We start from the raw sequence: 26351 nt of genomic DNA, 5'->3' as shown, positions 1-26351 counted from the left end.
AAATAGTAGAATAATTGAAATTTTAGAGTACTTTTACTTCTTACTTCTGTAATATTTTTGTGATTTAGTTAAGAAAACATGCATATACCCATGTAATACCCATACAAATAAATGTGTATTATTTATGAAAAAAACTTTTCTATTGATTTATTTAAGGGAACTGGTTTTCTTTTTTCTTTTCTTTTTTTTAAAGTATATTTTATTGATTATGTTGTTACAGTAGTTACGATTTTTTCCCCCTTTGCTCCCCTCTGCCCAGTACCTCACTTCCCTCCATCAATCCCATCCCCCTTAGTTCATGTCCATGGTTGTGCATATAAGTTCTTTGGCTTCACCCTTTCCTATATTATTCTTAACATCCCCCCGGCTATTTTGTACCAACCGATTATGCTTCTTAGTCCCTGCAACAATTCCCCATTTCTCCCCTTTCCCCCTCCCAGCTAATAACCCTCCAAATGATCCCCATACCTATGATTCTGTTCCTATTCTGGTTTGCTTAGTTGGATTTTGTTTTCCTTTTTTAGATTCAGTTGTTGATAGTTGTAAGTTTGTTTTCATTTTAGAGTTCATAGTTTTGATCTCCTTTTTCTTAAGTAAGTTCCTTAGACATTTCATATAATAATAATAGCTTGGTGATGATGAAGTCCTTTATTTTCACCTTGTCTGGGAAGCACTTCATCTGCCCTTCCATTCCAAATGGTAACTTTGCTGGATAGAGTAGTCCTGGTTGCAGGTTGTCTTTCATCACATTGAATACTGCTTGCCAGTCCCTTCCTGCCTGCAAAGTGTCCTCTGAGAAATTAGCTGATAGTCCTATAGGCACCCCCTGTAGGCAACTCTCTGCCTCCATCTTGCTGTTCCTCTCTTTATCTTTCATCTTTAGCATCTCAATCATGATGCACCCTGGTGTGGTCCCCTCTGGGTCCAGCTCACCCGGGACCCTCCGTGCTTCCCAGACCTGTATGTCCATCTCCTTCACAAAATTTGGGAAGTTTTCCTCATTTTTTTTCAGTTTCTGCTTCCTCATTCTGCACTGGTTGACTGTTTTTTTCTTCCTTACATTCCAAATCATTGATTTGAACCCCAGTTTCCTTCCCTTCACCATTGGTTTTGTGTGGATTTTCCTTCATATAACTTACCATAGTCTTCACTTCCTCTCTTATGTGTTTGCTGTGAACATCATTATCACCAGTGTTTTGAATTCTTCATCTGTTAGGTTGTCTATCTCCTCATCTGTTAGGTTGGCTATCTCCTCGTCGTTTAGTTCTCCAACTGGAACCTTGATCTGTTCCCCTTTTTGGGCCATACTTCTCTGTCTCCTCATTCTGACAGGCTCCTATGTTTGTTTGCCTCCACATCCCAGGTGGAGCTGTCACTCCTGTTATGTTTGTAAGGGGTGGAGCCTTAGGGATTCGTCAATACAGGGCAACCTGTTTCACCACGCTGTGGCGCTGCATGTGGGTGAGGGGTTGGAGAGGGAACAATGCCGCCTATCCAGCACTCACCTCTTTTCCAGGCACTTCTCCCACTTCTGCATCCAACTGGCATCCCTCTAGCTGCTGCCCTGGCTGTCGTTCCCAGAGTGGGTGGGTCTGCGGATGTTCTAGGACCACGAGGGCCCTTTAAACAAGCAGACTCTGCTGAGACCGGCAGTTTCTTCCTCCACCCCAACCCCCATTGCTCTGCATAGTCAGAAGCAATGAAGTTTGATTTTCCCTGGTGCTGGGACTGTGAGCTTTGAGGTCCGGTGAGGAACTGGGAATGCTCCCCAGGTGTCCCTCCTGACTTTTTTAAATGTGTGACTGCACTTTCTACTGGCCTGCTGCTGTTGCCACCACACTGCATCCTCTCCACCCCTCCTACCCGTCTGGATGAGTATTTCTTCTTCATATCTTTGTTTGCTGGACCTCCATGTAATTTGATTTTCTGGAACTTCTGGTTGTTTCTAGTTTTGAGGTAGTTGTATTCCTTTTTAGTTGTGGAGGGAGATGCAGCATGTCTGTCTACACCTCCATCTTGGCTGGAAGTCAGGGAACTGGTTTTCTAATTGTGCAGAATTGGATTCAGTTTTAGGTAGATCTAGTACTTATTGACTATAAGATCTTATCAAAGTTATTTAAATTTTCTGGGCTTCAGTTTCTTCATCTTTAATTAAAGAATTAAATACAATTAAATATTTTTTAAAGAGTCTGGCAAAATCCTGGTAGATTTTCAGCAACTACAGATTTCCTTACCAAAGTTGTGACAAATATCTTGATAATTTAAGATACTCTCCTTAGTTAAAGATGATCTCCTTTTCTGACTATTAAATGAAACCAACAATAAATTCTAAGTATTGTATAAACAGGGACTAAAGTGAAGTAGATATATTTATCAATGGATCAATAGAAGTTTCCATTTTAAATTTAGAGGCATAACACAGAGACACCATTAAAATAATGTTATACTGTAAAAATAATATTAAGTGCCTGTCATATATCTTACCCTCTGTTACTATGAGGGACAGAAAAGGTACTTCAAATGTAAGATTTGAGAGATGGTTCTTTCTAAAGAGCAGACAACAATCTAGTAAATAGAACTTACACAAAGCAAATAATTACAACTCTGTATGCTGAGTTCTTCAAAAGTAGGTTGTGAGAAGCATTTGGTGAAGCAATAAACATGGCTCAGTTAATTAGCCCAAGAATACTCAGAGGAGAAGTCAGAGAAGAGGGGACAGGTTTGCTCTTTTGTATGTAAGTTTTTAAAGGAACAGCATTTCTTGCTTAGAAAATGGTAAAGAACTGGGTGTGGTGAAACCTGAGACTGAGTTGGACTCTCCAAAAAAGTAAGTTCAGTATATATTGATATTTGTAAACTTTCTACAACATGTTTAAAACACTGAAATTTTTCCAAAGGTTCTGCTGATTTATGTAGAAAATACACTCAAGAACCATTTCAGGGAAATGACGCACTGGACTTAGGAACTAATTATTTTTTGTATAATGAAAGGGAAACAGGTCACTACAAATTTAAATTTATATCTTGGGTGACTTGGGCAGATAGTAGTAAAATAAGTAGAATTATTAAAGCATGGGAGAGTAGCAAATTTGAAGAATATGTGAGCTTGAGCTATTCAAGAAAATAACACACAGCAAAACATGCAGCAGCTATTTGTCAGTGAAGTTCTGGTGCTCATAAGAGACTGTACTTATAGGTATGAATTTTATATACATTTGTCATCATTTGTCATTTTATTATAATTATATATGTCATTTATGTTTATTGTGGAAAACAAATGTATAAAAATAGAACATAAATTTTCCTTTATTTCTATCACTGTTAATAGTTTCAGGGGCAATTTTGGCATATATCCTTCCAAAATTGTGTCTATAATGTTTATTTTTTCACTCTAATGTCATAAGCATATTTTCATGTCCCTACATATCAATTTTAAAATAGTTTAATGCTGTACTATATAATATAGCCAGATATAATGATTATTTAATTAATTTCACACTATTAGACATTTTAGATGCGTCAATTTTTTATAGTAAGATATTATGTATACTATATTTTAAAGAACTATCTGTACACATCTCTGATTCTCCCCAATTAACTACATTTCTAGATGTGGAATTAATTTAACAGATGTATGAAAATTTAAGGAGACTGATGAAGACTTTCAAATTGTCCTCCAGAAAGTTGGTCCTGTTTTGTATTTACTTTTTCAAACAGTGTGTGAGAAAACCCATTTTGTTGGATTTAAGTAATTGTGAAGTTGAACTTCTGATTTCCTAATGGCTCTGTCTTTGAAAAAAATGTTTTTGACTGATACTGAAAAGGAAATGAATGCATTGCCATATAACAACAGCGTCTATCTTTCTAATTATCCCAACCCAAAAAATACATTTCTTTTAGAACCTTGAGTAAACCCTTTTGAGACAAGAAAAATGTTAATACAATTCGGAGCTTCAGACCCAAATTAGAGATATTTAGAGGTTTACTGTGGTGTGATTCAGTGAGAGAGTAAGAGAAAGATGGTGTACATGAATATGAAATATACCATTTATCAGAACATTAGCCCATAAAAACAAATAAAAGCAATAAACATGTAAAATATAATAATATTTTTTAATTTTCACCCAAGGACTTTTTTTTTCATTGTTTTTAGAAAGAGAGAAAGGGGGAGGCAGAGAGAAACATCAATATGAGAGAGAAAGAGATATCAATCAGCTGCCTCTCACAGGCTCCCCAACCAGGGATTGAACCCGCAACCCAGGTATGCTCCCTGACCAGGAGTGGAACCAACAAACTTTGGGTTTATGGGATGATGATCCAATCAACCAAGCTACACCAGCCAGGGAATTATTGTTCATAACTTTACTACACTTTATTTTATTTTTTAAAAACATGTTTAAACTTTCTGTGTAGGTAAAAGCTGAGAAGACACATAGTTTTTTTAATGATGAAAGAATTTTCATAATAATACCTGAATAAAATAAATTAGGAAGCATCAACAATAAAAAAGTGTCAACAATTTTTTTAAAAGAATGAAAAGTAAAAAATAAAATAAACTACATTAGGAAACAAGACTGGTAAATCTGATATCTGAATTTTAAGGGTTTTAAAAATATTATACAAAACAACTACTAATAGAAAATTTTGTACATTAAATCAATTTATTTTATTACCTTTCTCTTTATACTGTCTGCCCTTGAGTAAATTATTTTTGAGAGATTGTAAATTGTGTTACCTAAATTTCAGAGATCTATTTAACTCTCTTGTATTTGCAATGGAATTTTGTTTTAAAATACAAGAATGCAAATCTCTTGTTATTAGTCTCCTGTCTGTTTCAAACCCCAGGGAAATTATGGTCACTTGTACAAATAAGATAAATTATAATTAGACATTAAAAGAGGGCTATGTACAGGAATGTAGTACTGCAATGTCATTTATTTACTTCTCTTGAGATTTGTAACTTGTTAGGAAATTGTGAGTTTTTATTTATTTATTTTTTTCAGATTCCAGCTTCACTTTCTAGCTAGAATTAATGTCTTATCTGTTTTCATTCAATGCACCAAAGTAAACACTGAGCAAGCAACAAAATTTATCTTTTTATTACCTTTATGTCACTTTTTCTAACTTACATCTTCAAAGTAAAAATGAAATCTAATTGGCCACTGAGTATGAATTAAAAGATTTGAAAACAATCCACAAGTTCAGTAAATTAGAATTAGGATAGAAAAAGTAACACACACACACACACACACACACACACACACACACTCACTCACTCACTCACACACACAGTTTAACCAAATTGCCCATAGTTAATAATGGTGAATATGAGGTATGAATCGTTTCTTTTAACCCCAAAGCTCATGTAATAGCTGTGAAATGAGGGCAGAATTAGCTCACTGGTATCTGAGCAACTAGATTGAAAACAATGTTGATCCAAATGAAACAAATGGGATTTCAGGAAGCAAGCATGTCCCCAGGTCATCCAGTCCCTGACCATATGGAGAAAAATACAGTGAGGGTCAGAGGCCCAGTCCTGGTAATCAGAGAGCTTTCTGATGAAATTCTTATTCAGTCTGACTTTCTGGTCTTTGACTCCATTGTCAGTTTCTATGCAATCTGATGTGCTCCTGCTCCCTGCTTCTGCACCAGACTCATACTTTCTTTCACCCTTAGCAACTACATTCTGCACCCCTCCCCCTTCCTCTGGAATATCTTGAATCACCTGGATAATATTGACTCCCAGTGCTGTTCACAGGGTTTTAGAAATTTGTATTATCATAGTTCTATATTTTGATGAATAATTTTCTGAAAATGAGAATTCAGTTTGTGCTTCTTTCCCAAGCAATGACACTCTTCCAAAGCACTGTTAATTAAATCAGGATTCCTGGGAGTGGAGATAAAGCAACTGAGAAGCTTTATTCTGGACTCTGATCAACAAAAAAAAACAGGTTCCTTTTAGAATCATTCCTTATGTCTCAATCACCGTATACAATTTTACTCTTGCTTTTCTTTTCAGAAAACAAAGAAATCAAAATTGGAAAATATCTCTGTGATGATCCATAGAGAAGCATTATGTAGTATAAAAATCAAAAGATCTAGTTTCTAGTTTTCCTTCAGAGCAATCTTGACTAAGACACTCAACATAAGTTGTTAATGTCATTTGGGAAATGAAGGAAATAAGTGATTCCTAAAGTCTTTAAATGCATAATATTGTGTAACAGATAACTAACAAGCAAAGGAGGAATATAAAGCTTAGAAGTATAAAGGAGTAGACTGACTAACCAGGCCTTCAGTAGAAAAAGTAAGTGCACCAAGTTAGTATTATGTCATAGTATACTTATAACTAGATCAATATTATTTTATTTACCCTGAAGTTTCAACTTGACATTTTAAATTGTTTTGTAGTCATAATGATTAAGAATGGAAAATATTAGGAAAGCCTAACAAAGCTCTTAATGCTTTAGGTGGTTATAGCAGAAAAGTCTACTAACAAAAAATATTTCAAGTAGGTTCTCCGCTCCTCCAGTTCAACGGACTGCTGCGTTTTCCTGTGCAGTACCAGCCTGAACCCTGAGACACGATGGTGAAGGTCGGAGTGAACGGATTTGGCCGTATTGGGCGCCTGGTCACCAGGGCTGCTTTTTACTCTGGCAAAGTGGATATTGTCGCCATCAATGACCCCTTCATTGACCTCAACTACATGGTCTACATGTTCCAGTATGATTCTACTCATGGCAAGTTCAAAGGCACAGTCAAGGCTGAGAACGGGAAGCTTGTTGTCAATGGAAAGTCCATCACCATCTTCCAGGAGCGAGATCCCACCAACATCAAATGGGGTGATGCTGGTGCTGAATATGTTGTGGAGTCCACTGGGGTCTTCACTACCATGGAGAAGGCTGGGGCTCACTTGAAGGGTGGAGCCAAGAGGGTCATCATCTCTGCCCCTTCTGCTGATGCCCCCATGTTTGTGATGGGTGTGAACCAAGACAAGTATGACAACTCCATGAAGATTGTCAGCAATGCCTCCTGCACCACCAACTGCTTGGCCCCTCTGGCCAAGGTCATCCATGACAACTTTGGTATCGTGGAGGGGCTCATGACCACAGTCCATGCCATCACTGCCACCCAGAAGACTGTGGATGGCCCCTCTGGGAAGCTGTGGCGTGATGGCCGAGGGGCTGCCCAGAACATCATCCCTGCTTCTACTGGCGCTGCCAAGGCTGTGGGCAAGGTCATCCCTGAGCTGAATGGGAAGCTCACTGGTATGGCTTTCCGTGTCCCCACCCCCAATGTGTCTGTTGTGGATCTGACCTGTCGCCTGGAGAAAGCTGCCAAATACGATGACATCAAGAAGGTAGTGAAGCAGGCATCAGAGGGCCCCCTCAAGGGTATCCTGGGCTATACTGAGGACCAGGTTGTCTCCTGCGACTTTAACAGTGACACCCACTCCTCCACCTTTGATGCTGGGGCTGGCATTGCCCTCAATGACCACTTTGTCAAGCTCATTTCCTGGTATGACAATGAATTTGGCTACAGCAACAGGGTGGTGGACCTTATGGTCCACATGGCCACCAAGGAGTAAGAGCCCCCAGGACCACCAGCCCCAGCGACAGGAAGAGAGGCCCTCAGCTGCTGGGGAATCCTTGCCCCAAACTGATCCCCCAACGTACTGAGAATCTTCTGACCTCTAGTTGCCATCCTAGACCCCCCTAAAGAGGGGAGGGGCTTAGGGAGCCCTATCTTGTCATGCACCATCAATAAAGTTCACTGTACCCAGCCAAAAAAAAAAAAAAAAAAAAAAAAATATTTCAAGTAGTCTTGAACTTGAGTCCCGAAGCACATTAAATCACGTATGGTCCCATTTATAAGTTTAAGTTTAAGCAGTTAAAGATAAACTTTTTGAGGGACTTCCGGCCAAGATAGAGGCTTAGACGGACACGCTAAGTCTCCCTCTACAACTAGAGAGGAATACAACTACTTCAAAACAAAAGATAACTAGAAATTCCAGAAAATAAAACTACACGGAAGTCCAACATATGAAGTTATAAACCAGCGGTGCCATTTGGGCAGGTAAGAGTTAAAGAGGGCAAAGCTGTTTGCGGAGCGGCGGGGGGCGAAAAATCCCGGTGGCAGTCAAGCCCCTGGCAGTGCACGACCCCAGCGCTGGGGAGAGCGGCCACCGCATCGCCTTGAACAGTGAGGCCCAGGGGGGCGGGAGGACAGATCCCGGTCTCCTAGCTGAATAACTGTGTGAATCCATTTTGGACCCCCGCCCCCAAAGAAAGAAAGCACCACAGGGCTGCGAAATAGGTCGCAGACAGGCGCCGGTCGCTGACTTGTGACGCCAAACGGCGCCGGTCGCTGGGTCATTACAAGTACACAGGCACTGCCCCCGACAGCCGGCCCAAGAAAACAAAACGCATCTGTCAAAATGAGGCAGACAACTATAGAAATCCCGGTGACACAGCTCAGCAGGCAGCAGATAGAGAACCTGACAGATGAACAGATAAGAAACCTGTCAGAGGCTCAGTTCTGGGCCATTGTTATCAGGTGGCTTACAGAATTCACAAAAGAGCAGGAAAAAGATAAGAAAGAAGCGAAAAACTTTCATAACGAAAGGAACAAAACCGCATACGAGACAGATGGTGAGGAAAAAAAATTCAGAGTTCATTTCAACAAACTGGAATATGGAGAAGGAACAAGCAGTCAACCAATGCAGCGAGAGGAAATGGGAAGCAACAATGAGAGGATCAGAAACCTCTGGGACAGCTATAAAAGGCCCAACATAAGAATCATTGGTTTGCCAGAGAATGAGGAAGATGAACTAAAACTTGAAAAATTGAGTGAAAATATAATAAAGAAGAACTTCCCAGACTTGGGGAAGGGAATAGACTTGCAGGTCCAGGAAGCAAGGAGAGTTCCCAAGAGACTGGACCCAGGGAGAACCACTCCAAGACACATTATAATCAAAATGTCAAAAATTAAAGATAAAGAGAGAATCTTAAAAGCAGCAAGAGAGAAGAAAAGAATTATGTACAAAGGGGTCCCAATTAGACTATCAGCAGACTTCTCAAGGGAAACCCTACAGGCAAGAAGGGACTGGCAAGAAATATTCAAAGTAATGAAAATCCAAAACCTACAACCACGAATACTCTATCCAGCGAAATTATCATTCAGAATAGAAGGACAGAGAAAGTGTTTCCAGGACAAAATAAAACTGAAAGAGTTCATTAGATCCAAACCACTGTTATATGAGATGTTAAAGGGACTGGTTTAAAAAACAGAAGCTAAGGAGATGAAACAAAGGCAAACTAAATAGGCAACGAGAGTGGAAAAGGAACCGTGGGTACGGGAAGCATATTGGGGGGAGGTCAACAGGGAGGGGGAATGGGGAAAGGGAGGGAGATGATATAGGAATTGGGGATCAAGGTAGGAGGGAATGGAATAGACGGAGAGAGGTTGGGAGGAACTGTATGCACAACTAATGGACATAATCTAAAAGGGGGGGACAACTGGAGGGAGGGGGGCCACCGGGTGGAGAGGAGCAGAGGGAAGGGAAATTGGCACAAATGTAATATTTTAATCAATAAAACACATTAAATCTGAAAAAAAAGATAAACTTTTTATTGATAGAAATATGTTTATTACACAAAATAAAATTTAGATTGAAATAAAAATTATCATAAAATACAAATGTAAATAAACTGAAGTCTTTTTTGCAATATATGTGGCAAATAATTTTAAAAACAATAAAAAATATATAAAATGATGATTTATAAAATATATGTTAAAATTCATGAACGTATATATTTGAAGTAATTGAAGAAATAAAAAATTTAAAGAAAAAGATGATATTTTACTTCTCAGTTTGAAAAAGTTTTAAAAGAGCAAAGGTATAAGAAAACTAATATTTTTATATTCTGTTGAAAAAAATATAAATTAGTACCATCTTTCTGGTAGATATTTTGATAGTATGTGTTACTCTGTTTGAGTTAGCCTATTCTCTAAATTAACAATTTTACTTCTAGAAAAATATGCTAAATATATACGCATGTGTGACAACATTTATGTACACTATTTTTTGCTATAATATTATCTATAATCTGAAAAATTGGAGAAAGTAAACAAAGATTCAAAATTAATGTTGGGTTAAATATTCTATGCTACAATAGACTACTCTGATGATGTAGTTTCATATTTAGTTGATATTGAACCAATTTTATTAACCATTGTTAAATTAAAATTGTTACTACTATTTTTATATTTAATTCAATTATTTAATTATCCACTCAACAAAATTCAAAGAGCATTTACTATGTACCAGTAGTTGTTCTTGACACTAGAAATGTAACAGTGAACTAGAAATTCCAGTCCCTTCTTTTGTTCATGGTGCTTACATTATAGTGGGAATGACATGCACTAATTCAACAAATAAATAATAAATTCACTAAGATAAAATCAGGTAAGAGGTATAGAGAATAACAAAGTGGGAGGTGGTAAAATGTTCTCTTTGATAAGGTAAACTTTGAGCAGAAATCTGAATGAAATAAAGATCTAGACATGCTAATACTGGAGGATGGTCATTCTAGTCAGTACATAAAAGATCAGGGACAAAGGTTTGCAAGAAAGCATGTGGTGGTGTATTCAGGAACAGCAAGGAGGTCAGCCTATGTAGAAGTGAGCAGGAGAACAAATGGAAGGAAAAAAGGAAAGGCAATGAGTGATATAGATCATAAAGGCCTTCTAAGGCAAAACATAAGGATTTACATTTTGGAAGGTGCTGAGCAAAGAAACAACATAAATTGACATACATTTAAAAGGATGGCTGTGTAGACATTAGATAATAAGGGTGGAGGGTAGAATTAAGGACACCAATTAGGAGAAATGATGGACTGAGCTAGAGTAGTAGCAGTGAATGTGGAAGGAGGTAGTGGGTGTATAAGAAAGAGAATTCAGGAATGAGCAAAGTAAGCAAATACTATCGCATGCATTTATGTGTATATGTGCATAGAAAAAAAGGTAGAGCACTATAATAAAATGGCTTCATGGTTATTCAAAAGCAGAGGTTTTTATTTGCTATTTTTTCCTCATGAATATAAAATATTTGTGAAACAAATGCAACAGAAGGCACTTTGTTTCAGAATGTATACATGGTTGATCAAACTTGATAGTTATGCATTTTCCTTCTTTTTGCACTTGAATAGTATCTAAAGTGAATTTTAAACTCCACAAAAAATCAACATTGGCAATCTTAGTAATATTTTACTATTAGCAAAAGCAACTACAGAAGCATTGATAAGTATGACTTCCTTTGCATTAATTAAAAATAAATAAATTTTTAGTAAAATGTTTATAGTGGCATCATCTTCAAAATAGTCTCTATTCTCCTCCATGCTGAAATATTTTGTCTCATTGAAAAGTAAAATATACTGATAATTGCAAATAAATAATTTTATATTCATCATCTTTTAAAGTCAGAAAACATTCTATTCTCTTGAACAAAACATATTCATACCCATAATAGGTTGTCCTACCTTTTGAGACAAAAGTCATCATTGTCTAGTTCTGAATGTAAATTATATCTCATCTTTTGATGTGAATCTTGATCTTTTCACTGTTGTTCTATAGTGGATTATTTCTTAGAGGATTTTTAGATACTATTTAAATATCTTCCCAAGACTTCCTTTATCTGATTTCTTCTCTCAATTATCTAATTTTTTACCTTGAGATATTTATTTTACTTTAAACCCCTCTAAAATGTAAATTTTATGAACACATGGGAGGTACTCAAAAATATTTGTTGTGGTAAGTAGACTCTAAAATGCTTCTCAATCATCTCTGCTTGATATTTATATTTTTGTGTGTTCTTCACTTCTTGAGTAAGAGCTAACCTAGCAACTCGCTTGTAACCAATACGGTACAGGAAAAGTAATGGAATGTCATTTTTGTAATTAGTTTTCATAATAAAGTAATTTCTGTCTTGCCAGCAGACTCTCTTTTGGTGACTTTGATGAAGCCACATGGAGAAGGCCACATGGCAATGAACGGGGAGCAGCTTTTGCCAATGTCCAGAAAGCAACTGAAGCCCTTAGCTCAACAGCCCACAAAGTCTACACCCTGGCAACATTTATGAGAGCCAGTAAGTGAATTTTTCCCCAGTTGAGTCTTTGAGTGAGATCCTGGCCATGGCTGACACCTTGATTTAAGCCTTGTGAGACATTAAAGCAAAAGACCTGGATAAGTCATGTCTAGATTCTTGAAACTGAAATAATAAATATGTGTTGTTTTAAGATGCAAACTTTTTGAATTTGTTTTGCTGTAATAGATAACTAATACATTTATAGAATAAAAATTTTAATATGTCAGTTTCCCATCTATAAAATGAGAAAAAGTAAAAATATCTATGTTATGGTTTTTTTGTCACAATTAATAAAACACCTGAATGCCTATCATGTAATAAGTTCTCAATAAATATTGCTTGTTATTACAATTAGGTAAACACAATATATTACATTGGATTCCTATCTAAAAATTCAGAGCTGTTGAAGCAGGGGCATAAAAATTAAATTAAAAGTAGAATAGGAGGCATCACACTCTATTACAAAGTTACAGCATTCAAAACAGAATGGTAAAAAAAAAAAAAAAAAACCATATAGATGAATGGAACAGAATAGAGTCCAGCAATAAACCCATGCACAAATGGTAAGCTGAGTTAGGACAAAAGAGCCAAGAATATGCAATGGGGAAAAGGTAGTCTTTCAAGAAGTGGTGTTGGGAAAACTGGACAGCCACATGAAAAAGAATGAAACTGGAGCGCTATCTTACACCATATACAAAAATTAACTCAAAACGGATTAAAGACCTGAAACCATAAAACTCCTCAAAGAAAACAAACATAGGCATTAAGCTTCTTGATGTGGGTCTTGGCGATTATTTGGGGGAGAGGGGTTGAAGCAAAAGCAAAGACAACAAAAGCAAAACTAATAAGTAGGACTACAAACTAAAAAATTTCTGCACAGCAAAAGAAACCATCAACAAAATGAAGAGACAATCTACTGAATGGAAGAATATATTTGCAAATTATATCTGACATAGGGTTAATATCTAAAATATTTTTTAAAACCTCATGTAACCCAATTGCAAAATAACAAACAATCTAATTTTAAAAGGGGGCAGATGGTCTGATTAGACATTTTCCAAAGAAGATATGCATATGCCAACAAATACATGAAAAATATACTCAACATTACTAATCATCAGGGAAATGCAAATCAAAACCTCAATGAGATATCACCTCATGTAATCACAGAACCAGCTCAAAATCATCTTATTCTATTTAGTAAGAAACTGAGTTGCTTTTCAGCCAACAGACCAAATCTGCAAGTCATGCAGCCCAAGCGCATGCAAAGGAAATAACTTTGATCTCCGACTGTACCTGAAACCAAAGTGTCACCACCTCTCCAAACACACACACAGAACCAAAGGAGCAGGGCATAACCTGAGCGTGAACATCAGATTCCTTTCAGAAGCTGAGGATCCATTGTCCAAAAAGATCTGGTGTTGATGCTCCCATTATAAATGGCCAAGTTCCAAGGTCCTCCAATTAAAAGTTGCCCCACCAGCAATTCTGCACACATATTTCCTCTAACCCCTTAAAAACCCTTAACCTAGTCCAGCAAGTAAAATAGATTTGAAGCACTATTAGATCTCTTATTTTTTCTGTTGGCACCCTCTCTATAAATAAATCTTTCCTTACACCAAACTCTTGATATTTTGAGCTTTGGCCTTTCAAAGCATCAGGCACACAGACTTTGGTTCAATAACACTCATACCTGTTAGAATGGCTATTATTTACCAAAAAAAGAATAAATGACAAATGTTGGCAAGGATATGGAGAAAAGTGAACCCTGGTGCATTGTTGGTAGGAATGTAAATTATATAAACTATGAAACACAATATGAAGATTCCTCAAAAGATTAAAAATAGATCTACCACATTATCTAGCAATTCTGCTTCTGGGTATTTATCTAAAGAAAATTAAAACATTAGCTCAAAAATATGTGCACCCCCAATGTATTTATAATATCAGTGTGAAAACAGTTTAAGTGTTCATCGATGAATGGATGGATAAAGAAAATGTGAGATATATACATATGAGTATATATAATGAATTCTTATTGAGCCATAAAAAAGGAAATCTTGACATTTGAGACAATATGGATGAATCTTAAGGACACTATGCTAAGTGAAATAAGTCAGAGAGAGAAAGACAAATACTCAAATACTATATGATATCACTTATATATAGAATATTAACCTGCATATCTGAAAGTTGTTAAGAGAGTAAATCTTAAATGTTCACATAAGAAAAAAATTGTAACTATCTAAGGGAACAGATACTATCTAGACTTATTTGGTGATCATTTTGCAATATATACAAATACCAAATCATCATGTTGTACAACTGAAACTAATTATACCTCAATTTAAAAAGTAAAATACATTTTTGTGACAATCAAGTCCTTTCTTGTATTATGTATGTAGCAATGCCAGAAGCAGAGAAGTACTGGTGAAGATCATAGACTGGATTCAAACCCTGGTTTTGAATTTATGAACTATGTGAACTTAAAGAAGCCACTTCACCTCATCAACCCACAATAAACAATGGGAGCAACTATATTTACCCCAAGGGAAGGATTAAATCATCTAAGGCATGTAACCACTTAGTACAGTTCCTAATTCAGAGTTAGCACTCAATAAAACACAGCAAATCTTCCCATTGTTGTTCTAAATACCTTAGGTAAAGGAAATCTTTGGTAATTCTGGAACTCAAACAATATCCAGTGGAGAACTGGGACCATATTACTCTGTACCTTTCCTCATACACTTAGAGCTGAAGCCCCTTTGCCCTCTGTCCTCTGCCTTTTCTTATTTTTTACACCTAACAATTATATTCCCATATAGGACAGGGCCTCTTTGGGTTAGTTGTTACCATCCAATATGGTGTCAATTCATCTTAGATGCAGGTTGCCTTCCTTATTTAAAATGAATAGAAAAATATGATAAACCCAAGTTTGGAGACTATATCTTAGTTCTATAGTTTAGCCATGATAACAAAAACATTGCCTTTGTGCTTAAGATTTTAAGAATATATATATGAAAAAGGGATTATATTCACCTCAAAGAATTTTAGAGGGGATTGAATGAGATAAAATGCTATGCCTGCCACACAGTAGTTGTTCAATGAGTGATAGTTGATATCAATACTATTATCATAATTGCTATGATCATTTTTGTAGTCCCAGTACTTAGCAGTGCCTAGAGTGATATCTGCATGAGAAGAAATAAAGTAGTTAGAGTCTTAGTGCTGCTCAGGTGGTATCCTCTGTGTCTCTAAGGAAGAACCATGTTTTCTAATGGAAACATGAATGTGTATATTGGTAGCATCCATAGAACATATGCATTTCCAAATGGCAAATATTGGTAGCCTCAGCCATGTGACTCAGCATACCGGTGAGCCCTGGCAAGTACAGCTGGTTCAGCCCCTTTAAATAAAAATGACTAGACAAAGAAAAGTGGAAAACAGATTTATTTATAGACCATCCTACATAGACACAAGGCGCAGTTTTGTTTTTGTGACACACCAGCAACTCTTTAAATATTTATTGTGAACCTGGGGAATTCATATGTAGACTGAAGGCATATTTAGGCCTTTAATATGCCATCTCAGCAGGACCTGCTAAGGCTACCCATCTGGAAGAGAAAACTTTAGAGCCAATTTTAAAACATTTTTTTCAAGGACAGATAAAACTGCTTCTAACTGATTTTTACCATGACATATGAAAGCAAACCTGGGGCTTTTGTATTTGGCAGTTAACATTTAAACTAGAAAGATCTTTTCCCCAGAACACCTGTAGCAAAGTGCTGCATAGTGAAGCCTAATTTAAATTCAGTTCTGTAAAGCCAGCCAGAAAACAGTCTATGAATCAGAGAAGAGAGATGTATTTTCCTATTATGGCACCAAAAGCAGTAAAAAGAAAAAAATACAGTTAGAATTTTACTCTAATCTCTTTTCTTTCTCTTAATGTGTTAAGTTTCTGCCAATTAAATAAAATTTCTCAGCATGTTAATAAATGTCTAAGCATAATGAGGCAATGTTAACTTTGTCTTTAAATTATTGCTTTACCAATTTTTAAAATGTCTATGTCATAGAGTCTAAAATGCCACTTGGACTCATCAGAATCAGTTCATTCAGTTAGTCTTTCACAAACACATCTCCCATGATTTGAAAGGTTCTTCTTCCTTCCCTCTTTATCTCCCTCTCCCTTACTCTCTTCTTCCTTCTCTCCCTCCTCTCTCCCTCCTCCCTCCCTCCACCCACCTTCCCTCTCTGCCTCCCTTCGTCCCTCCCTCCCTCCCTCCCTTCCTTCCTTCCCTCCTCCTTCTTCCTTCCTTCTTTTTTCCTTATTTTATTCTTGGACACTTATGAGCTAGTAAAGGTGGTGTTCAAGTGTGAACATGTCTAAATATTTAACCCCCTTTCCTCTTCTGATAGTTCGAATTATTTTCTTTCGGAAGCTATATTTAAATTGTTTTTACATAAAATAAAGTTATCAAAAAATTCTGTGTAGCACTTAATGTGAGGTGTAAAAGACACGTGTGGGATTGGAGGTATGGGAAGAGGGAGAACAAGAATGGGAGCAAGAGGAAAAACGAGAGCTGACTGAGAGGCAGCGACAGAGACAGAGAGATCCTGAAAGCTCCAGTAGAGACACTGGCAAAATCCAACCAAATTCCAGAGCACGATCACAACGTGGCCCCCACCACCTTGACAGTCAGTGCAAAAATACTAATGAGAAAAATTAGTCTCTCTAAAATACTTTTCTATAATCTGAATTTTAAAAAAGTTTTACTTTGCTCCGAAGTCCTCTTTTCAACAATTGAAAAAAAAAAACATGTTATATTGCTCTCTCTTTCTCTCTTTCTTCTCAATCTTTTGAATATCACTTTCTTGAAATTAATGCTGGAATCGAGTAGCCAATATAATCAGATAAAACCCAGGGCAGGAACAGAAGATGGCAGGAATGTCCCTCTGAATATTATATTTTTTTATTAAGGTCTGACGTTACTGGAACAAAGAACAAGATCTGAGTTTCCTGCTTGCACTGTGTGGGTGAACACATATATAGCTTCCCCATGTACTTATGTACTTGGCAGGAAGAGCAACTGCCTAGGGGAAAAGAGTAAAGGGGTTTCCACTCACAGATTACCCCAGGTTTCATGTAGTTTGAAAACACTGACCACCATTAGCAGAATTCTTTGTAATCATCTGTGTCAGTTCCTCAAATGTACTTGCAATTAGAGAACCACATACAGCCATACCTTGCACAATGATGTTTCAGTAAACAATAAACCACATACACAATGATGGTCCCACAAGAAAATAATGAAGCTGAAAAACCTCTATTGCCTAGTGACACCATAGCCATAGTAAAGTTGTATGCAACACATTACTCCTGTGTTTGCGGTGACGCTGGTGTAGCCAAGCTGACTGTGCTGACATTTGTATAGAAGCACAGAACACACAATTATACACAGTACATAATCCTTGATAATCAGAATAAACAACTATGCTACTGGTTTATGTATTTAGTATAGTATACTTTTTATTGTTATTTTAGTGCGTTCTCTTTATGCTTATTAAACAGAAATTAGCCGTAAAAGAGTATGCTGTTATGCTGACAGCAGCCCCATACATCTGTGTTACCGTGTCTTTTCATTGCATAATTTTCTTTTGTGCTTCATTTAATCTCATGTTTTTTTGTATAGTAACATGCTGTACAGGCTCATAGACTAGGAGTAATAGGCCATGTAGCCTACGTGTGCAGTGGGCTTTATCAACTAGGTGTGTGTAAGTGCACTTTATAATGTTCGCCTAAGGTTACATTTCTCAGAATGTTTCTGTGTCATTAAGCCAGGCATAACTGTAATTGGGCAATGATTACTCTTACTGGAGAAGGAATCATTGTGAGAGCTATTTTCAAAGAGCTCACATGAGTAGATTCCTTCTTTACTATATTCCTTGCGAGAAAATGTGTTAGAAATGTTTCTACAGTTCTTTTCTCCCATTGTTTTTCTTATTCTTTTTTTTTTTTTAATATAAAATGGTGAACTGTGGTTCAATGTTTTCTAATGATTATTTGGACATTATTATAAGATTGTAGAAACTAGTGTCTCTCCATCTTAAAATTGGAGCTGGCAATTACAAGCTTTGTAACCACCTCTGCATGGACCCACGCTCCTAGCACACAGCATGAGTTCATTCATTTTCTACAAAACAGTTTCTAGAGATTTGTGGGTTTTCTTAAATAGATCCAATCTACATGAGTAGGAAACTTCTATTATGTTTAAGCCATCCTTTAATTGGGTTTTCTTCTTTATTCAACTGATTGTAGTTCTGATTAGCTGGTTATCAGAAATATTGTTTATTGATTTGAGTCTTGAACTAGGTCTTTAGACAGATGGAGCCTGAGTTAGAAAAAGCGAGGCTGTTGTGACTTAAAAGAGTGAAGAATAAAGGGACATTTCAGGCAGAATAAACACTATGTTCAAACAAACAACAAGTATATGCAGACTTACAACATTAAGGCTTGCTCAGGAGGAATCCTAAAAGGTGTCTTGCCCTGTACCCCAGAAGTCTGACCTCATGAACTGAATCAACATGATCCTTTATCTTCTAGCTTCTGGTTGGGTTTGGTCAATAAGAAGCACCAGCAGAATATCAGAATCAAGGAAGAGAGTAGGTCAAAGTAGTTATTTCCTCAGCTTTTTTTCCTGCAGGGCCACTGAGTGGCTGCATGCAGTGACTGCGCTGTTTCCTCTGTTCCCTCTGTTCCTTTAAACCTGGGTTGGTAACAGCATCCTGTTATCAGCCCAGAGGATCTTACACTCTCATGATTTTCCTACATCTTGCTGACACTTTTGTAAATGTTCCCTTATTAAACACTCCTCAAATAAATCCAACTTCAATATGCTTTTTGTTTACTGATGGGACCCTGACCAATAAGCTCTACTTGCTTTAAAAACTGTAGAAACAAGCTACGCAGGAAAAGTACTTATAGCAAAAAATACATGACAGAATTTTGTGAACACAGCAAAACTTTTTCAAGAATGATTGAAATCACCACAGGAAAATTGTGAGAATCCTTATTCTCTGGGTTCTGACTCCTAGTACAGGCCTAGGTCCAAATGTAACAGAGTGCGGGCCCTCCCCAAAGTCCCCACAGCTCATGGTTTTGGGGATCGGGAAAGGAAATAGTACACCTTTTAAGGGGCTTTGCATATCTCTGGCAAGTTGGTAACTAGATAACAGCTGTGCTGCAGCCCAGGGAAAAGGGCAGAGGATAGGCTTAAGGTACTAGCCCTTCCTGAAGGAAAGCTGTGCTGCCCCCAAAGTGAAATGAAGGGTGATAGGGTTAAGATACTTTTCATAACAATAATGTATGGTGCCTTGGGTCAGCATTTAAAATAAGGGAAGGCAGCCATAAAAAGAGAGAAGCCACAGGGTCTAAAAAGTGTGTAGACGGGGAGTGGGCTGGGAGGTCTGGAGTGTGAGGGGGAAGCCATGTGGTTAGGAGAGAATCCACCATGAGGTATGGAGTAAGTCCACCACGAGGTATGGAGTAAGAAAGAGGAGACCCACTGGGAAACCTGCCTGGAGAACATGGCTGCACAGCTGATGAGGCTGGAATTCTGGGAACCTGCCTAACCAAGCACGGATTAGTCGGAGATGCCTGAAATGCTGAACCGAGTTGGGGAATACTGAGCCGTGGACTTCTGCTATTCGGAAAGACAATACCTCTGACTGGAGTTTTCTGAAACCGGCCTGGTTTGGAAGGGGGAGACAGTATTAACTGTTTTGGGGGGTTTTACAGGGAGTGGGACTTAATGGTAGAAACACACAGTTATTATGAATCTGTAAAACTTTTAAACAAACCCCCCTTCCTTTTCCACCAAACTTCTGTATTGGAAGTCATGCTTCTTGGCAGTAGGCAATTGGACCCCATTGCTGTTCCAGGACAGCAGAGGCTGGGGTTCTCTTATGCAAATGCATGCTATCTGTGTCACTTTACCTTGTTGGAATGCTTATTGTTGAGTCCCTGCTAATGCCATCATTCAGTTTGTTTCAAGAACTAAGTCTTAACCAAGTGATTTCTACAGAGACTTTGCTTCTCTTTCTTACTTTCTCCTAACTTATCTGCTCTGCAAATTGCTTGCTGTCTGAATACTTTCTTTGTTAACCCTTGAAATGACTTTTTTCTCTTTGCTCAGAACTGCAGCTGTATTTCTATTTTGACTTCTCGACTATGTTGCTGGAGAGAAGGAAAGTTGTTTTTTGTTTTTGTTTTCTTGTTTTTTTAATTCTTAAAACCACTTGGAATTCCTTTTTTGCATCTATCAAAAGATGTTGGTTTTATTTCTCCATTCTTTTACTTCAAATCATTTTTTTTTTTTTTTTTTTTTGACTATGAGGATCCGTTTATTAAAGCCGGGGACAAAGGAACGAGGAAGGACTAGCTTGGCAAAAACAGGAGAGCCCTGGCTGGGCTGCCTTAGCTCACTGGGAAGTCGGGGTGGGGGGGGGCTTTGGGGACAGGTTCAGGGGATCAGACTGGGAGAAGCCGCCAGCTGCCCATTGCCTTGGGGTTCCGGAGATGTGGGCCTGTGAAGACAGAAATGGGGGCGGGGAAGAAGAAAGGAAGTTGGCACTGGCTGCTCCCCAGAGGGAGAGCAAACTCGCACACGCCTTACTTCAAATCATTTTGATGAAGTATTGTAATATGGATTTTTTTTAAACAAATCAGAACTGAGAGGCCTGTTTTCTATTTTACTCTTCTCATTTTGTTAGCCAGCTCTTACTGTGTTCTCAGGACAGAACCAAACAATCTCTGCCTAAACAGCAATGTACAGGGGCAAAACAAACAGGCAGAAAACATCCTCATGTGCCTTTTTAAGATATAGAAAACCTTTTACAGAATCTCCAGACATTATTTCCTCACATCTCATTAGGTTACATGGTACCACATAATCAATCACTGTCAAAAGGCAATGAAATTATCAAAATTGGCTTAACCAATCCATAATTATTTAATAAACATAGTTGTGTTATCAAGATTTCTGCCCTGGGGCAGGACTCAACCTCCCTTGAAGCATTCCCTCAAGCAGAGATACTGACAACTGGGAGGGAAATAGAAGTTCTATTAGTAAGAAGAGGGAAATAGCTATTAAATAGACAATCATCAATGTCTGTGAGAATGACTGAAAAATCTAAGACTGTGAAATATAAGGAACTCTACCTGCAAAAAGAAAACAGTATCAGTAGTGGCAAGATTTCAAGTAATAATTAGGTAGAGGGAGAAAAATTCCTGATAGTGTTAGGCTTCTGCCAGGAAGAAGGGAGGAATCGGGTGGACCAGTTCAAATCCTTTATTGAAGGACATTCAAGGAGGCGGCTGAGTCCGAGTGGACTACAGAACCAAGGGAAGGGGTAGGGAGGTTTTTAAGGGCATGGAGCAGACCCCCAGCGGGGCTGAGTCACCCTGCTGGTCAGCTCCAGAGTCCAGGATGTAGGTGAAATAACAGTGCCCTCTGGTTAGGGATGGTTGCTGTGGGAACAGGAAGCCCAGGAGATTTATGGCCCTTGTTTCTGGGAAATGCTCAAGGGGAGAGAAACCAGGTCTCAGCAGGATGCTGCAAGCTGTGCCTCAGTTGCCTCTGACAATAGGGAACATCGTGATCAGGGACATGGCTGGTGATAGATACCCTCTTTGTTTTAGCACAGATGTTGGCTCAGGTCCTCCAAGACTGCAGGCCATAGTTCCCAAGAACACAGTGACCACTGACCATAGCTTGTTTTGCAAGTCCTGACGCAGGTGGCAGGTTTCAAGGTGGGCAACATGGGGTCTCTGGCTCTAACAGATAGTAGTTTTATTCATTCCCTAGAGCTCTTTAAGTGGCATTTTATTTATTTATTTATTAGTCGTTCATTTATTTAATCATTTATTCATTCATTCATTTATTCATTAAAAGAATAAGATGGCAATTGAGGAATATTTATGTCCTGTATCAAGGAAGAATTCAATTTGTTTTTATTTAATTTCTTGTCCTGAAAGATACTCTGCAACTCATCCAACCATGGGTCATAAGGTAATCCAATTTTCCCACTGAGCTCATAGATGAATTCTTATTGTAACAAGATTAAGACTTCAAAGCAGAAACTTCTCTGATGTTTTCAAAAGCAATAGCTTTTCACTGATATTTTTATGCAATTGATCACTGTTCATCTTGTTTATCTTCTTAAGTTGCCCTTTGTTCTTTCAAAATCTTTGTCATCCTTACATTCTTAGTCTTTTTCCTTTTCAGAAGTAATAGTGCTTTCCATTTGCCCTTTAGCTGATTGAAAGGCCAAACTGGCTGTCTCCCTGAATATGTGAAACTATATTCTAAAACATTTGTAAGATACTATAAATATTACAAGGAAAACATGTAGTGTAGTACTGTCTGAACATCAAAACCATGAATTCTAAGTTAAAATTCAGGAGTACAGTATACTGTAAGTATAGGAAGTAGAAGACCATATATGTATAGTATACTATAAGTATAGAAAAATCTCATATGTGATATGAACTTATACTTTCATCCACAAAAGTAAATATTTTGTAAAAGCTGTTTTCCTTCATTTATTTTTTAGTGAGTGGCATGTGGGAAGGTCAACCTTCTCAAAGTCTCTCCCAAAAGTCTTTGTGGTATGTGTGAGTATCAGTCAATTTATAGATCCATCTCCAAATAAGGAATCCCAGGTTCTCTGGAGAGCTGGCCCAGTTCTGAAAGGAAAACTTAAAGAAACATGTCTGCTGATAAGTAGAGGTTATCTAATATTAGCTTTTGTGTGATGGAAGACAGATGGCCCTAGCCATTAATCACTGCAGAATAGATTGGCCTTATGATACAGAAATATTTTTTAAATTAGTGAAAAGATGTAAAAAATTGTATTTTATCCAGATTAATCAAGTTTTTGATTTTCTGATTAAGTTATTCTTTTCAATTTTTCCAGAAAAATCTGGTACTCAAATCTTCTGATTTTATTAGAAGTTTCAGAAACATGAATGATCATGTACATTATAATTATTTTAATATTAGTAGGTGGTAAAAATATGAGTACTATACAAAATATAAGGAAATGTCTCTGTTCTTAACCAGAAACAATTCTCCTGCCTAAAATAAATTTTGGAAAAATATAAGATAAATTAAAATAAAAAACAGGACCTGAAAAGTTGTCTTGGTCTACTGACTGGGATCTGAAAGTGATCAGTGGGATGTTTATAGTAATTTGGTTAAATTTATGCATTTAAGTTAGGCTACCTAGGTTCAGATATCAGCTTCATGATTTTTTGACTGTGCAATATGCAAAGGTTCTGCAAAGTGCCTGTACTTTAGTGTCCTTATCTGCAAAATAGTAATAACAAAAATAAACTATTGTGACCCTTAAATTAGGTAGTATAAATAAAGTACTTTGGAGCACATGGATCAGTGTTAGGTGTATTATCTCACCTTCTCCTTCAAGTCTAAGAATTTCCTTTCAACTTAGTTTTTTATAATGTCTAATAGGGTTAGAGGCATTCCAATTTAGAAAGTGCTTTACATTTCTTGCTTGGTATAGCCATACATTCATTGTTTTATAGGAAATAGAAAAGAGTTTATTGGCCCCACTCTATCAGTAGGTTTTATTAAGGTCTCGATAGACAGACCCTGTTTTAGACAGTAAACAGAAATGAGAGAAGACATCGAGGAAATAAGCACTTTGTGTGCAAAGAGTTTACATTTCAGTTTGACTAATACAATCAATATACATGAAAACAATAGGCAATACACTAGAGTTATAATCTAGAAACACATTATATATATATATATATATATATATATATATATATATATATATGTTTTAATATTGTACCTCCCCCATGATATTAATAATTTTCTGTTGGTCCCCTGAGATTGAAATTTCCTTGAGGGCAGCTATGAGGTCCTGCATGTCAGAGAGCTGGGTATAGAAAGAACCATGTACACTGTTTTAGAAAAGTAGGATTAACCTAAAATCTAAATTAGTGGTATCCTAAGGCATTTTTAATTTTTTAAATAGGTCAGAAACATTCTTCCAAAGGAAACTTCTGAGTAAAAACACATAAGAGTGGGGGACCACAAACAGCCTTAGGATTGCTGAGAAAACCACCTGGATGATTAATGTTTCAGCTGAGTCCTGAAGAATGAAGGGGAGTTACTCAGGGGAAGTGTGTAAAAATGAGAGCTGATTGTTCCAGAGGTTAGAAAGAGCATAAAATTGAAATTCATTAACTCTGGTTGAATTCAAGAGTGTGAAGGAGGAGTGGAAAGAAATGGGGCTTAAGAATGTAAGCACTGCCGGATCATAAAGGTCCATGGAAATCTTGCTAGGAATTTTGGACTTTATTCTTAGAGCAATGGGTTTCCATTTTTTTCTTCCAAAAAAATCACTCTGGCTATGACAGGGAAAAGGAAGCTGAGAGGAGCATAATTAAGGCAAAGATGTCATTCAGGAGATTGTTTTAGCAATTTTAGTAAAAGAGGATTATCATTTTAGCCAAGAAAGCAGCATCAGATCCCTCACTCCCTTGGTTCCCATGCCTGTTTTCCACTAACTGCACAGGGCCACTGCCACAGTCCTCACTAAGTCTAACTCTGTCAACTCTGCCTATTCCCAAGGACTTAACTGTGACTGAGGAGAAACATACAGCTAAGCTTACTAGTCTGACTTTAAATTCATGAAAATAGCTGCCAAGGGCCCTTAAAATGTTGCTCAGGCATCATATTCTTTATCTTCCATTCCCATTTATCCTCCTTTTGTCCTAAAAAAGCCAACAAACAATAAAACGCCCAATCTCACTCTTTCCCCCTCTCTTCAAACTCTCAATACCTCTCTCCACCCCCAGTTTCACTTTCAGCTTATGATCTTTTGTCTGCCTCACCAAAGAAGTGAAAAAGTCTGAGGGAAATGTTCACAATTTCTGCCACTGCATCTAACCACCTACTAACATCGGTACCTACCACCATCTTTTCTTTACCCAATCACTACAGGAGAATTTTCCATGCTTCTATCCAAAGTCAGTATCTAAACCAGATCCCATATCTTCTCACCTCCTTTAAAACATCACTTCAGGAATTCTCTCCTCTCTCCATCATTAATATTTTTACTACTCAATCACTGTTATTCTCATTCTAATATAGCAATTTCTCCCATCGTAGAAACATCGCTCCACTTTCTTCACCAAATACTACTCTAATTTTTTTTGCCCCCTTGAAAGGGTCATCTAATTTTCCTTTTTCCAATTTCTCTCCTTTTTTCTAAACGCATTCCAATCAGGTGTTTGCTTGCACCACTCCACTAAAACCATTGTTATCAATATCATCAACAACTTCTTCTTTGCTCCTTCTTGGTCTTGCTTTTGTTTAGTCTGTCAGTAATATTTGACTCAGGTTCTTTAGTTCTAAAAAAAAAATTATTAACTTGGCTTTCAGAATAATATGTTCTCTTTTTATCTTCCCTCCTATGATTTTTCCTTCATGGCATCCTTTTTTGGTTCTTCCTCTCTGCACCCCTTAAAGTGCTATAATGCTCAAATCTTAGGTCTCCTCTCTTCCCTAACTATGCTCCCTTGATGATTATATCTAATCCTATGATTTGAATATTCTCAATATGCTAACAGGTCCAAAATGTCTTTAGCCCAGTCCTCTCTTTGAACTTAATCCCTGAAGCCATTCATAGTATATCATCAACTAGCCACAGAAATTGATTTAGGGATAAACATGTAACAAAAACTAGTTCAGTAAGGTGAGCCTTAGTACCTGTTCTGGAAATTCTAGTACATAAATTCACATATTCTCCACTGGGCATCTAGGGCTTGAAATTCCTATAGTCAATATTTGGCAGAGGCTCACTCTATGCCTAAGTCTGGAGACAAGATGAAAGTGAACCATATCTTAATGATGGATCATGATGACCACGCTTGAGTCCCAGATGAAGTCACATATCAAGGCAGAATTGCTTTTGAAATACTCAAATCCATGCAGATAAAATTACCTTTGTGAGTCAGGATTTCTGTTGCTTGAAAATACTTACATCCCATCTGACACACATACATTAAATATTATTATTTCCACTTTATATAAGAGGAAAACCCATGCTAAGATGCCTACACAATTTTTCCTAAGTCATTTATCTGTTAAGTGGTGGCACTAGGACATGGTCCAGATCA

The 26351-nt window shown here is 37.3% G+C and overlaps 1 protein-coding gene across 1 annotated transcript; it reads left to right on the top strand.

Moving 5' to 3' along the window:
* The first annotated feature begins 6545 nt into the window (after positions 1–6545).
* Positions 6546–7693, top strand: LOC150019266 (glyceraldehyde-3-phosphate dehydrogenase). The gene has a single exon (XM_090266301.1). It carries the CDS (start codon positions 6584–6586, stop codon positions 7583–7585), a length of 1002 nt encoding a protein of 333 aa, XP_090122427.1. The 5' UTR covers positions 6546–6583; the 3' UTR covers positions 7586–7693.
* The last annotated feature ends 18658 nt before the right edge of the window (positions 7694–26351 follow it).

This window comes from Furipterus horrens, unplaced genomic scaffold, assembly GCF_987537825.1.
Source record: "Furipterus horrens unplaced genomic scaffold, mFurHor1.1.pri manual_scaffold_2, whole genome shotgun sequence".
NCBI lineage: Eukaryota > Metazoa > Chordata > Mammalia > Chiroptera > Furipteridae > Furipterus > Furipterus horrens.
Note: the sequence above shows the minus strand (reverse complement) of the source record. Positions and strands in the feature narration are given on the sequence as shown.